This window comes from Phaethon aethereus (assembly GCF_964289735.1).
Source record: "Phaethon aethereus genome assembly, chromosome: 25".
Classification (NCBI taxonomy): Eukaryota; Metazoa; Chordata; class Aves; order Phaethontiformes; family Phaethontidae; genus Phaethon; species Phaethon aethereus.
The window spans coordinates 339,150-351,024 of record NC_138601.1 but is presented as its reverse complement, the minus strand read 5'-3'; the positions used below and the strand labels follow the sequence as shown (position 1 = coordinate 351,024).

The window sequence follows — 11,875 nt, the reverse complement described above, 5'->3', positions numbered from 1 at the left end:
GCTTTGGGGGTACAGAAAGAGGAAGAAACATATATACCTGTCCATGTTAACTTTCACCAAATACCCATGAACTATGAAGGCAGATTAGCATGTTACCAAGTATGAAAAAACAGTATCCTGAAATATCATAACCAATGGCCTTGTTAGGTCCTTTTCATTTGTCTTACAAGTAATCCTTTGAAGAACCTTAACTTGAAAAGGAGATAACTGGATTGAATGAGTTGTCCTTGACAGTAGCTTTTCTTTGCCTTCTCCCCACCTCCCCCCCACCCAGTCTGCCAATCTCAGTTGGAGGTGATGTGCATGTCTCTGTCCATGTGTTCCTGTGAACGCACATGCAGGGCACGATGGGGGGCAAGTGTTGAACCAATGCATGCTCCCTACATGCAGGTCTGGGGGAGGAGGGTGTGTGTATGTAGTAAACCAACCTGATCTCCTTCTATGACCAGGTGACCCGCCTAGTAGATGAGGGAAAGACTGTGGACGTTGTCTACCTGGGCTTCAGTAAAGCCTTTGACAGCGTCTCCCACAGCATTCTCCTGGAGAAACTGGCGGCTCGTGGCTTAGACAGGTTTACTCTTCGCTGGGTAAAGAACTGGCTGGATGGAAGCCCAGAGAGTTGTGAATGGCGTTAAATCCGGCTGGCGGCCGGTCACAAGCGGTGTTCCCCAGGGCTCGGTTCTGGGGCCAGTCTTGTTCAATATCTTTATAGATGATCTGGATGAGGGGATTGAGTGCTCCCTCAGTAAGTTTGCAGATGACACCAAGTTGGGTGGGAGTGTTGATCTGCTGGAGGGTAGGAGGGCTCTGCAGAGGGATCTGGACAGGCTGGATCAATGGGCAGAGGTCAACTGTATGAGGTTCAACAAGGCCAAGTGCAGGGTCCTGCACTCGGGTCACAACAACCCCATGCAACGCTATAGGCTTCGGGAGGAGAGGCTGGAGAGCTGCCCAGCGGAAAGGGACCTGGGGGTGCTGGTTGACAGCCAGCTGAATATGAGCGGCAGTGTGCCCGGGTGGCCAAGGCGGCCAACAGCGTCCTGGCCTGTATCAGCAATAGTGTGGCCAGCAGGAGCAGGGCAGTGATTGTGTCTCTGTACTCGGCACTGGTGAGGCTGCACCTTGAATACTGTGTTCAGTTTTGGGCCACTAACTACAAGAAGGACGTTGAGGTGCTGGAGTGTGTCCAAAGAAGGGCAACAAAGCTGGTGAGGGGTCTGGAGCACAGGTCTTATGAGGAGCGGCTGAGGGAACTGGGGTTGTTCATTCTGGAGAAGAGGAGGCTGAGGGGAGACCTTATCGCTCTCTACAACTACCTGAAAGGGGGTTGTGGCGACGAGGGTGTTGGTCTCTTCTCCCAACTAACTAGTGATAGGACGAGAGGAAATGGCCTCAAGTTGCGCCAGGGGAGGTTTAGATTGGATATTAGGAAAAATTTCTTCACCGAGAGGGTGATCAGGCATTGGAACAGGCTGCCCAGGGAGGTGGTGGAGTCGCCATCTCTGGAAGTGTTCAAAAAACGTGTGGATGTGGCGCTTCAGGACATGGTTTAGGGGACATGGTGGCGTTGGGTTAATGGTTGGACTTGATGATCTTGAAGGTCCTTTCCAACCTTAGTGATTCTGTGATTCTGTGATAGTTGGAGACTACATTGGGGAATCTGGGAGGTACATGCTTCTCTTGGATTCCAGCTTCTGATTTACAATTCTTTAAGGTGTGAGAAGGAACATTTGGGTTAGACTGGGAAATCTATAGGAGGGGTAGTCACTACGTGCCCCTAAAGTGTCAGAAAATTGTATCAGCTAAGTGTCAGCCATAGTTCACTGGAAATAAAGGAGTATGGGAAGGGAATGCCAACCTTAAGTAAAAAACCAGCAATGTCTTACAGTTTGTGAAAAAATGTGTAATGTAGACTAACATTACAAGTGGTGCAGAACTACCACTGGTTCCAAAAAACTAAAAATTAAGCCTAGCTGTCTTTGATACTGCAATGCAACTCAGCAGCTGGCACAGAGCTAACCACGAAGCAGTTCACCAGTGCAGATCACTCAGCTCTCTCAGAATGAGACCAAAACTGCAGGATCCATCTTGCCACAGACATCCCATGACCCGGTGCCTGAAGAGATGCAGCTATCAAAGCCAAACAATTGGATTTGGCTATATGAGCTGTTACACTTACAGAGGTGTTACTGGTCTTAAGTTCATGTCTATTGCCTCTGATGGGAGGAACAGCAACCGCAGCCCTTGTGCTGCATCCCCCCAACTCGGTTAATGCCCAGAGGAGTCAGGCCCCTACCTCAGTGTGTGCAGCCCATGGGAGTCCTGTTCAGGCTGTACAGGAGTGAGGAGTGGTGCAGCTGCTTCTGGTATTACCAGTTGGGGGGGAACATCAGGAGATGTGGAAGGAGCATGACTGCTCTTTTAAAGCTCTCTGGCCAAAGGAGCCATAAACAGGAACATACAGCGATAAACCTGATAAGGAAGGTGGTGAGAGAACAAACCTGGTCAGACACTCTAATTGGTAAGGATGTGTGGAGCAAGTCTGAGAACATTTATTTTTACAGTTGGGAAGTTAATGAAAGGGAGGCAGAGAAACACACAGAGTCACAAAACCTGACCAAATAGCATTAACAAAGACAATAACCAGAAACACACATCATCAGTCATACTAATTGATGAGCTCTCAAGAACCAGAACTTTGCAACTGGTAAGGATGGAGTTTCCAGAATGTTGGATGGAGTCGGTGGGACCATGTCAGCTGTTGAGGGAATGTGCAGGGGAGGGTGAACTAGGAGCAACAAACAGTAGGGTAGACAGAAAGAGGGTATAAAAGAGACTGGTCAGGTGTAAACCTGGGCCAGTCAGCACTGGTCTGGCTGAGCTCTGCGCTTGACTACCACAGCCTGTCCTGTCTTCTTACTACGTTTTCACAACTCTCTCTCCAGATCTCACTCTACCTCATGTGTATGTGTGCTTTAGGGACTAAGTGCCAGATACTGGGGGATCAGCCTGAGTCGATTTGGTGCCAGCTACTGAAGTCAGACTAGGGTACCCTTGGCCTGTGGTGTCAGCTACCGGAGCCAGTGGGGCCTCACCCTACAGCTATGGCCGCGGTAACTCTGCGTGTTCACAAAACCAGTTACTGGGGGGATCAGCACGAGTGAGGGGAATGAGTGGCTCCATGCCAGCAACTGGCGTGGGACAGCAGCTCAAGGCTTGTGTGCCGGGTGCTTGATGCTGGGGGAGGAGAGTGTCTGTACCTCCCACAGCCACGTGTTGGGGGGGGGGGGGTGTGCCTGTATCCACCAGCAAACTTCAAGCTGGACCAGCTGGCAAGTAGGATACCTCAGGTCCAGGCAGGGGTATCAGGTGGGCAAGCGGGTCCATGCTGGTACCCGGGGGTACCTGTGAGTGTGGGATGCCTTTAGGATGAGTGTGTGAGGGCGGCACGTTTGATGTTATCAAGCTGGACCAGATGGCAAGTAGGGGACCTGTGGGACGTGTCGGAGGCCTGGGGTCCAGATAGAGGTGCTGGGCAGACACAGGGGTCATGCTGGTATTCCAGGAACTCGTGAGCGTGCATGTGCTTATGAAGGTGTTATGTGAGTCTGCCAGCTCAAGAGTAGTGGGAAGGGACATCACTGGCTTGTGCTTGTGTTACACGGGTCCCATGTGTGAGTGCTGCTGACAGCAGAGTCTTGGCTGGGGCAGTCTATGTGAACAGCCATGTCAGTGTGCCATTTGTGTGCGTGCATGTGCCTCTGATAGGTGCTCAGCTTCAGGGCTAATTGAACCTGCAAACAGGAGAGCAGCAGCTGCACCCCTCAGCTCAGGCAGAAATCCTGGGTACCTTGGCACCAGGCTGGGTGGCCAGTGGCCAGGCAGAAGGGTCCTGGGCCAGGTCTGCTGGAGGCAGCAGCTGCTCTTGGCATGTTTTAACAATCATAAGCATTCACCTCTAAAAGAAGAGACTTGCCCCAAGTCAGAGTAATCTTCAGAGCACATCTAGGGCACTGCAATTGGCTCAGACATGCTTGCAGAAACACTCTGCTAGCACTGAACTCTACAGGGCTGGCTGTGCCAGTGTTGGGATAGCACAAGACCTTTACTTAGGATCATGAAGTCTTGCAGCCTGAGGGCCAGGGCTTCGTTATGGTCATCTAAAATAGACATTGGTCCAAAATCCAATCTAGATCTCAGCTTGCTGTCAACTTAATAGGCACGTTTTCTGGCTCCACAGTAAACAAAGGGGCACGGGGTGTGTGTGTGAATTTATCATGATGGAAAGTCCTAACTACACCCAGCAGTCAGTGTTTTCAGATCCCATACCGGGATTCAGGTGTCAGAAGCTTGTTGAAGTCCTGTGATGTGTTTAACACAAACATCATGCAGATGGCTTAAACCCTTCAAAATCCTGAGTAAGTTACGCATCCAGGCAGGGAGTCCAAGGCCTTGAAACTCTGCTTAGTGGCAGTCTTTCCATGGAATATGCAATCCTCTTTCAGAAGAGTTGCAGGTTACCAGTGCTTCTCCAGCAGTACTTGTCTTTATTTCCAATCACAACCCAAAGCTGTTGCAATCATCAAGGTACATATGGTTACAGAAACAACCTAACTCAGCTGGCTAACCATCTTGCCTGACAGGAGGATACTGTAGCCCACAATATCTGGGGAAGCAGACGTAAAGTCTGAGACTTGAAAAAGGTCACTGGAGGAACTAAAGACGAAGCACTGCTGATTGTCCCCATTATACTGCCCCACAGTGTAACTCAGAGTAGGTCAGCCCGCTCTTGAGGACAGGAAACTGAGGCACACGGGAAGAAACTTGCAGGCAGCACAGACACTATCTAAGCAAGCCACATTTATCTCAGGCAATGTTGCTTTCACAGCTATTCCCAAAGTCCCAGCTCAGCTGGCTGTGCTCACACTGACTGGACTATCTCCAGTTCCAGCTGGACAGTCCCGCTCTAATTTTCCTGCCCAGAAAATCAGCAGGTTGCTATTCTGTCTCCAGTATGGACCAAGCCAAGAGGCAGGTGGGTGGGGAGTCTAGATTCCATGAAGATTGACCCTTCAGCTACTGTGACTACATTAACGTGGCATAAACCAGAAATACAAGGTTCCCATTCTGGATGGTTTTTTATTTCAGGAATGGAGCAGGTCTTTTTAACTGCCTGAAGTGCTTTTAAAGATATTTTTCTAGCCCAAAATTACATCACACTACGAGTATTTCTTCAGAAGCAGTGCTATAATAAACTTAGCTGCTCTGTAGATTTCACATCCTGCAACCCACTTTCAGACATGAAAATGGGTTAAGGGAAGCATGTGGATGCATTTCCTTACTGTGTGAAATGATGAAATTGCAATGTTCTCCACAAGAGCAGAGGTACTGTTTCCCAAGGCAGCCCAGGCAGCCTGGATATTGCCACTACCCAACCAGTGGGAACCCCCTGAACACAAGTAGCAACTCATGGGACATATAAGGGAAAACCACCCCGTCTGGGATTAGATAACTACAACAAAGGCAATGGCTGAAGTGCTCCCTTTAGGCTAAAGCAGTGCCTTACACTAACTCACACCAAGATGAACCACTCAGTTTCTCCTCAGAACAAGCCCAGATGTAGTCAACATTTACCCAAGGCTGTAAGAGCAGTCCAGAGGCAAGAGTCCCTCTGCCACCCTTGTCCCTACAGGCTGGCAAAGCAGTGTTCTCCTCCATCCCTGCCACAGCATCAGGGTTATGCAACCCTGGAAGGGTGTGACCCTTGGGCCTAGACTCAGCTGGAGGTTCCAACACAGCAGCTTGGTACCAGCACAGAGCCACCACAAGAAAGGAGACAGCAAAGCCTCCAAACCATCCGTATCCAGCACATGTTGCACCCCCTCAGGATGGAACCTTTCCCACAAGCACAACTCCATTCCCTATGAGACTGAGAAAGGCAAAGCAGAAGAGCATAACTAGGTCTCTATGTTACAATGGAGAAAAGACATGAGCAAAAACAGGAAGAGGGAATTCCAGTAATACGAAGAATTACAACACCTGAACACCTCTTGCCTTCTGCCACTCCTGTCTCTTAGGCGAGGAGGCATTACACCCCCCAGCTGCTCTGCAAGCAGCTCACATGCACACTGTGGAAAAGGGAAGATGGCAGATACAGCAGTTGCAATCTTTAGAGGGGCTTGTGCCCTTCTCCAAAAGCAGGGAACGTGGAGATTGCAGATGGCAATGAGAGGGATGACTCCTGAACTGAGGATGCACAAAGGGAGACAGAATGGGAAAAGATTGCTCACCCTTCTCTATATGGGGATGGGAAAATGTCAAGAAAGGGCAAGGCTACCCTCTTTCACCCAGAGGAAGGTATATGAGTCAGGGAGCTCAAAAAAACAGGGCCCAACCCAGCCCAACTGAGAAGTCCTCAAGCCACGATGTCTTTCAGTGCTCCAGACAGGTCAGGGAAGATGAAATGGTAGCCGCTCTCCATGGTGTGTTTTGGCACCACCCTCTGGCCCTCCAACAGCATGATGGCCCGCTCTGCCCCAAAGACAGCCCGCACAGCCCAAGCGGGCACTGGCAGCAGGGCCCGGCGCCCCAGGGCTGCAGCAAGCTCCTGAGCAAAGCTGCCATTGGAGGTGGCAGGGGAGGATGGGGAGACACCGTTGAGGACACCTTGCAGGCACTCACTCTCCAGGGCATGACACACGATCCCAGCCAGGTCCCGAATGTGGATCCATGGGAAGGGCTGGAGTCCAGAGCCCAAGGGACCTCCTAGTCCCAGACGGAAAGGCCAGAGCATTTGAGAGATTGCACCGCCACCTCGGCCCAGCACTACCCCTGTGGGGAGAACAGAGTGAGACCAGGACTGCCCCCACAAAGGCCAAAAGGCCCCTTCACCTCCAGACTTACAACCAGGAGACAGTCCTTAGACTGGAACAGCACCCCAACAAGGAGAGGCACAAGACCTGATGTCCTTCTCTCTCCTCCTCCTCCGCCCCCTCTTTCCCCAGCACCAAAGCAGAATGACCCTAAACAGGTATGTCTCCCATCTCACCAGATCTCACCACGACACCACGAGCTGGGCTCCCAGGGATGAGAGCTGCAGCCTCCCAGGAGCTCACCAGGCATGAGAAGAAGTCAAAATCCCCCCCAGGACTGTCCTCAGTATACTCAGCTGTGGGGCTAGGACGGTAATAACCTGCAGGTGTAACAGCAGAAAGGGGGCTGGGATTGAATCATGACACCAGCCACCCCCCACCCCAAAACAGACCCTCTTCCCTGCCTTCAGCAGCCCAGAATTTGATCACTCCATCAGGGACATCCTCATATGAACAGCACAGGGGATCTCTGATGGCAATGCTGCCAAGTTTTTGAACTACCAATGTGCTCTGCAAGTTCAGTGGGATGCACTAACTCAGGTTGAGCTGGCAGCCAGCCCTTAGAACCAAATACACCAGCAAGCAAGACACTGAGCTGGCTGCATAGAAAGGTGCTTGCTCTAAAATTGGGCATCACCAACACCTTTAAACTGTGGCAGCTTTAGACTGTAGCAAGCAGAAATGCAAAGTTGGAGATATGCAGGGGGATTCAGCTGAGGCCCTGCTTAGACAAACTGGTTCTACAGGACACCTAAAGGCTTTTACAGGAAAACTGAGAAAAGGTCCTGTCCTAATAACACCAAGACAAAGCATAGGGACCCAAATTCCTCTCCAGCAGTAGCAAAAAGCTGATGAAGGCTTGCCTAAACACAGTGACATTGACGGCAATAAAGCTGGCATTTCAAGGCAAGACATGCGTCCCCCCCAGAACTGTGTTTCTGTCCGGAGGTATACCTCTCCAGGTCAACATAAGTCATGCCTTGGCTGGGCCCAAACAATACCTACGCCGGTGACAAGGACCCAAGCACGGGGTGGCTGTTCAGCATCAGCAATGGCTTTGGCCAAAGTCTTGGTGGTCTCAACCCGGCTGCTGATGACTTCCCTGCAGAAGGCATCACCCCATCTGGGAAACGGAGAGCCACTGATTATACTCCCCACAAGGGTATCCCAGGAAACAACAGCAGCAAGAGGGGGCCCCAGTAGATACCTGCTCACAAGCACAGAATTCACATGAATCCCCCACCCCAGAGCAGGGGGAGGACATGAGATCTCGCTACCTAAATGCGTGGGGACTTTGGGAGACAGTGGCTCTCCACTTCCCAAAAAAGACTGTGTGGTTTGGACTGCCTTAGGACAAAGGTAGCAGAGGAGATGGACACGAAAGCTGGCTGCAGTGAATTCTTCCCAAGTGCTCAGCAGAGACATTTTCAAAAACACCCTCATAAAATTCAAACTTTGGTTCTGATTTTGCATTATCTAAATGTAGGCATCTAATGTCATTTTGGAAACACGGAACTACTTTGCCTGGCCTCCAACTGTCAATGCAGAAGGAAACCTGTCTTCTAAAGGTCTCATAGAACTTCAACAGGCCCACAGAAATATTTTGGATACTTAAGGACCATCAACAATTAGGTAACCCAAGTTCTTCCTGGACACCCTGTTTCCAAATGTGGAAAGCCTCTGACAAGACTGGGCTGCTTGCTTCACCTTGTTCCAACAGCAGTATGGGAGATCAAGTTACCTGCGGAAAGGGTTGAGGACATTTTCACCAGCCAAGTTCACCACGGCGTCGCACAGGGGCAGTCCAGAGCGGGACAACTCTTCCTAGGCAGGGGTAACAGAGACATCACACACCCAGCCTCCCCTCTGCTCAAGCCTTCCCAACCAAGCAGGGCGGGCTCCCAAGAACTACAGACAGTTTCTTCCTGACACTGCCTGGAGCACAAACATGAATGGGGAAGGTTTTGCTCCTTTGAGCTATAGCAATACCCATCCCAATGACTATGACCCATGGAGCACCCAGGAGCCCAAGAGCTCCACAGGAGCCAGATCCCCTACTGTGGATTCCTTGTATGCCACCGCAGGCCAGGGCAAGCAGGCTTGTTCCTCAGCCCTGACGTGCTCTCCCTCCTGTGATCACTCTCAATCTCATACCCAGGTGATCCGATCCTTGCCCACTTGTCGAGAGATGTGGGTTACTTCATGCCCACGGCTCCGCAGCAACTGGGTCAGGGCTCTGCCCACAAAGCCAGTCCCACCACCTAGGAGAAAGGTAGGACATTATGAATTGGCTACCCGGACTACCGACCCAAAGCCTGCACAGGCATCCTCATTACAATGGGCAGCTTGCCAGGGTAAATTAGTCTGGGCCCAGACCCCTTTGCCCCCAGCTCCCCTGCAGAGCACCTGTCCTTGTTTCAGGTGGGATAGAGTTAATTTTCTTCATAGAAGCTGGTATGAGGCTATATTGTGGATTTGGCATGAGAAAATGTTGATAATGTTTTCAGTTGTTGCTAAGCAGTCAAGGACTGGGAGGGGACACAGCCAGGACAGCTGACCCAGGCTGGCCAAAGGGATATTCCATACCATATGACATCATGCTCAGCATATAAAGCTGGGATGAAGAAGCAGGAAGGGGAGGGGGAAGCTCAGAGTTATGGCATCTGTCTTCCCAAGAAACCATTACGCAGTGATGCAGCTCTGCTTCCCTGGAGATGGCTGAACACCCACCTGCCCATGGGGAGTAGTGAACGAGTTCCTGGTTTTGCCTTGCTTGAATGCGCGGCTCTTGCTTTACTTACTAAATTGTCTTTAGCTCAACCCACGGGTTTTCTCATTTTTAAGTCTTCTGATTCTCTCCTCCATCCCACTGTGGGGGAGTGAGCGAGCAGCTGCGTGGGGCTTGGTTGGCAGCTGGGGTTAAACCACGCCAGCCCTGAGGGCCTCCACTCCCCGTGTCCGGGCGCCAGGCACCACGTCCTGTCCCCGGGAGGGAGGGGAGGGGGCGGGGCTGGCTCCGACACCGGTCCGCAGCACCCTCAATCCAGGCCCGCCCTCACCACTTCCAAAACTACGTCCCGTGCGCGGCGCCCTGGGGCCCCCACTCAGGACTAGCTCCGTCCGCTAGTCCTCGCGGGCGGCCCCCAGCTCCTGGCAGCGGCCTGGATGAAACCGCCCACCCGCCCAGCGCCACTGAACGACCAGGTGCACCGCCGCGGCCTGCCAAGCAACCGCCACGCACCCACCCGCCGGGCTCAGCACTCACCCACCAGCACCCGCATGGCTGGGCCGGGTACGCATGTGCCAAGCGGCCCGTCTTGCGCATGCGCCTTCCCAATCCCCCGCCCCGTGCCCGCTGCTTCCCTCCCCTGTGGGGGGCGCTTAAAGGGCCAGCACACCCCAGGGCATTAACCCCTCCAGCGCCAGCGCGCAGGGAGCAGCATGGGCGGCAGGAGGAGGTGGCTCCCGCGGGGGTGTCAGGCGAAACCTGGAAAGTATCCACCCCTTATTTTATACCATCTATGTCATGCCCAGGCCCTACACTTTACCATACACGCCAATTAATAATCACCACTTTTCCTGTCTTTTGATATATACACACAGATATCATGCCCTTAGCCTATTGGCCATCCCTCTAAAATTTCTCTTGAGTTCATTTGGTCCATGACATTGGGCTCCATCTGTCATAACAGTCTCTCAGGGCAGGGGAGATGGTGTGTGGTGTTGGACTGTTGCATGCTACATCTGGACCTTTGTAGCCAGTCTATGGGGCCAACCAACGCAGGTTGAAGATGTCGATCTCAAGGAAGTTGCTGGGTGTAAGTTGCTGAAGCCAGTTCTGGTTCCATCACCACTGCACTTTGCTTGGTTTCATTAAGCTTCATTCCTCATTAATGCAGGTGATTCTTACTGTAATAATATTGATATAGCATATTGCAACCATAGTAGGGATGACATACAGTATTGTGTAGCAATTATCAGCATACAATTCAAATAATTGGCTATTTTCACCCAAAATCAAATCCCCTTGAGGTACACACTGGACTTCCCCATCCTTCTGCATTACCCACCAAGTGCACCCAAGTCCCTGAGCAAAAGCAATCCCACAAATGGGTCTGCCTTTGCCCAAGACAGGAGTAACTCAGACTGCCTTCCCCAGCAGGAAGGTCCCTGTTGCACCACAGGGATTTTATCCCCTTCTACAACATGTAAAAGCTTTGATTGGGCAGGGCCAGCTCGACTGGTATATCCCCTAGTGTTGACTAACCAGGTGGCTTTTGCAAAATGTTTAACCCAATGTTTGAATGTCCCACCACGCATTGCTCTCAGTATATTCTTTAACAGTCAGTCATATCGGTTGATTTTTCCAGAAGCTGGTGCATGATAGGGGATGTGGTATACCCACTCAATGCTGTGCTTTTTGGCCCAGGTGTCTATGAGGTTGTTGCGGAAATGAGTCCCGTTGCCTGGCTTTGGGGTGCCATGTAGCTATAAAACTTGATTTTCAAGACAAAGCATAATGTTCTGGGCAGTTGCATGGGGCACAGGATATGTTTCCAGCCATCCAGTGGTTACTTCTACCATTGTGAGTACATAGCACTTGCCTTGGCGAGTTTGTGGGACTGTGATATAGCCAGTCTGCCAGACCTCCCCATATTTATATTTCAACCATCGTCCTTCATACCAAAGAAGCTTTAACCACTTGGCTTGCTTGATTGTAATGATTGTTTTGCATTCATGGATAACCTGTGCAATAGTGTCCATGGTCAAATCCACTCCTCGATCCCAAGCCCATCTGTATGTTGCATCTCTTCCTTGGTGGCCTGGGGTGTCAAGCTATAATCCCCATCGAGCTATAAATAATTCACCTTTATGTTGCCAGTCCAGATCCACCTGAGCCACTTCAATCTTAGCAGCCTGATCCACCTGATGGTTGTTTTGATGTTTTTCAGTGGCCCGAATCTTGGTTACATGAGAATCTATGTAACGTACTTTTACAATCA

At 51.2% G+C, this 11,875-nt stretch overlaps 1 protein-coding gene across 1 annotated transcript; it reads right to left on the bottom strand.

The window, feature by feature from the left end:
* Positions 1-6,415: 6,415 nt before the first annotated feature.
* SDR39U1 (short chain dehydrogenase/reductase family 39U member 1) lies at positions 6,416-10,153 on the bottom strand (the record flags this gene model as incomplete). Its single annotated transcript, XM_082010499.1, has 6 exons — positions 6,416-6,831; positions 7,049-7,192; positions 7,874-7,995; positions 8,614-8,696; positions 9,027-9,133; positions 10,138-10,153. The coding sequence occupies 6 exons, from the start codon at positions 10,151-10,153 to the stop codon at positions 6,416-6,418; spliced, it is 888 nt and encodes a 295-aa protein (XP_081866625.1).
* Between the last annotated feature and the right edge of the window lie 1,722 nt (positions 10,154-11,875).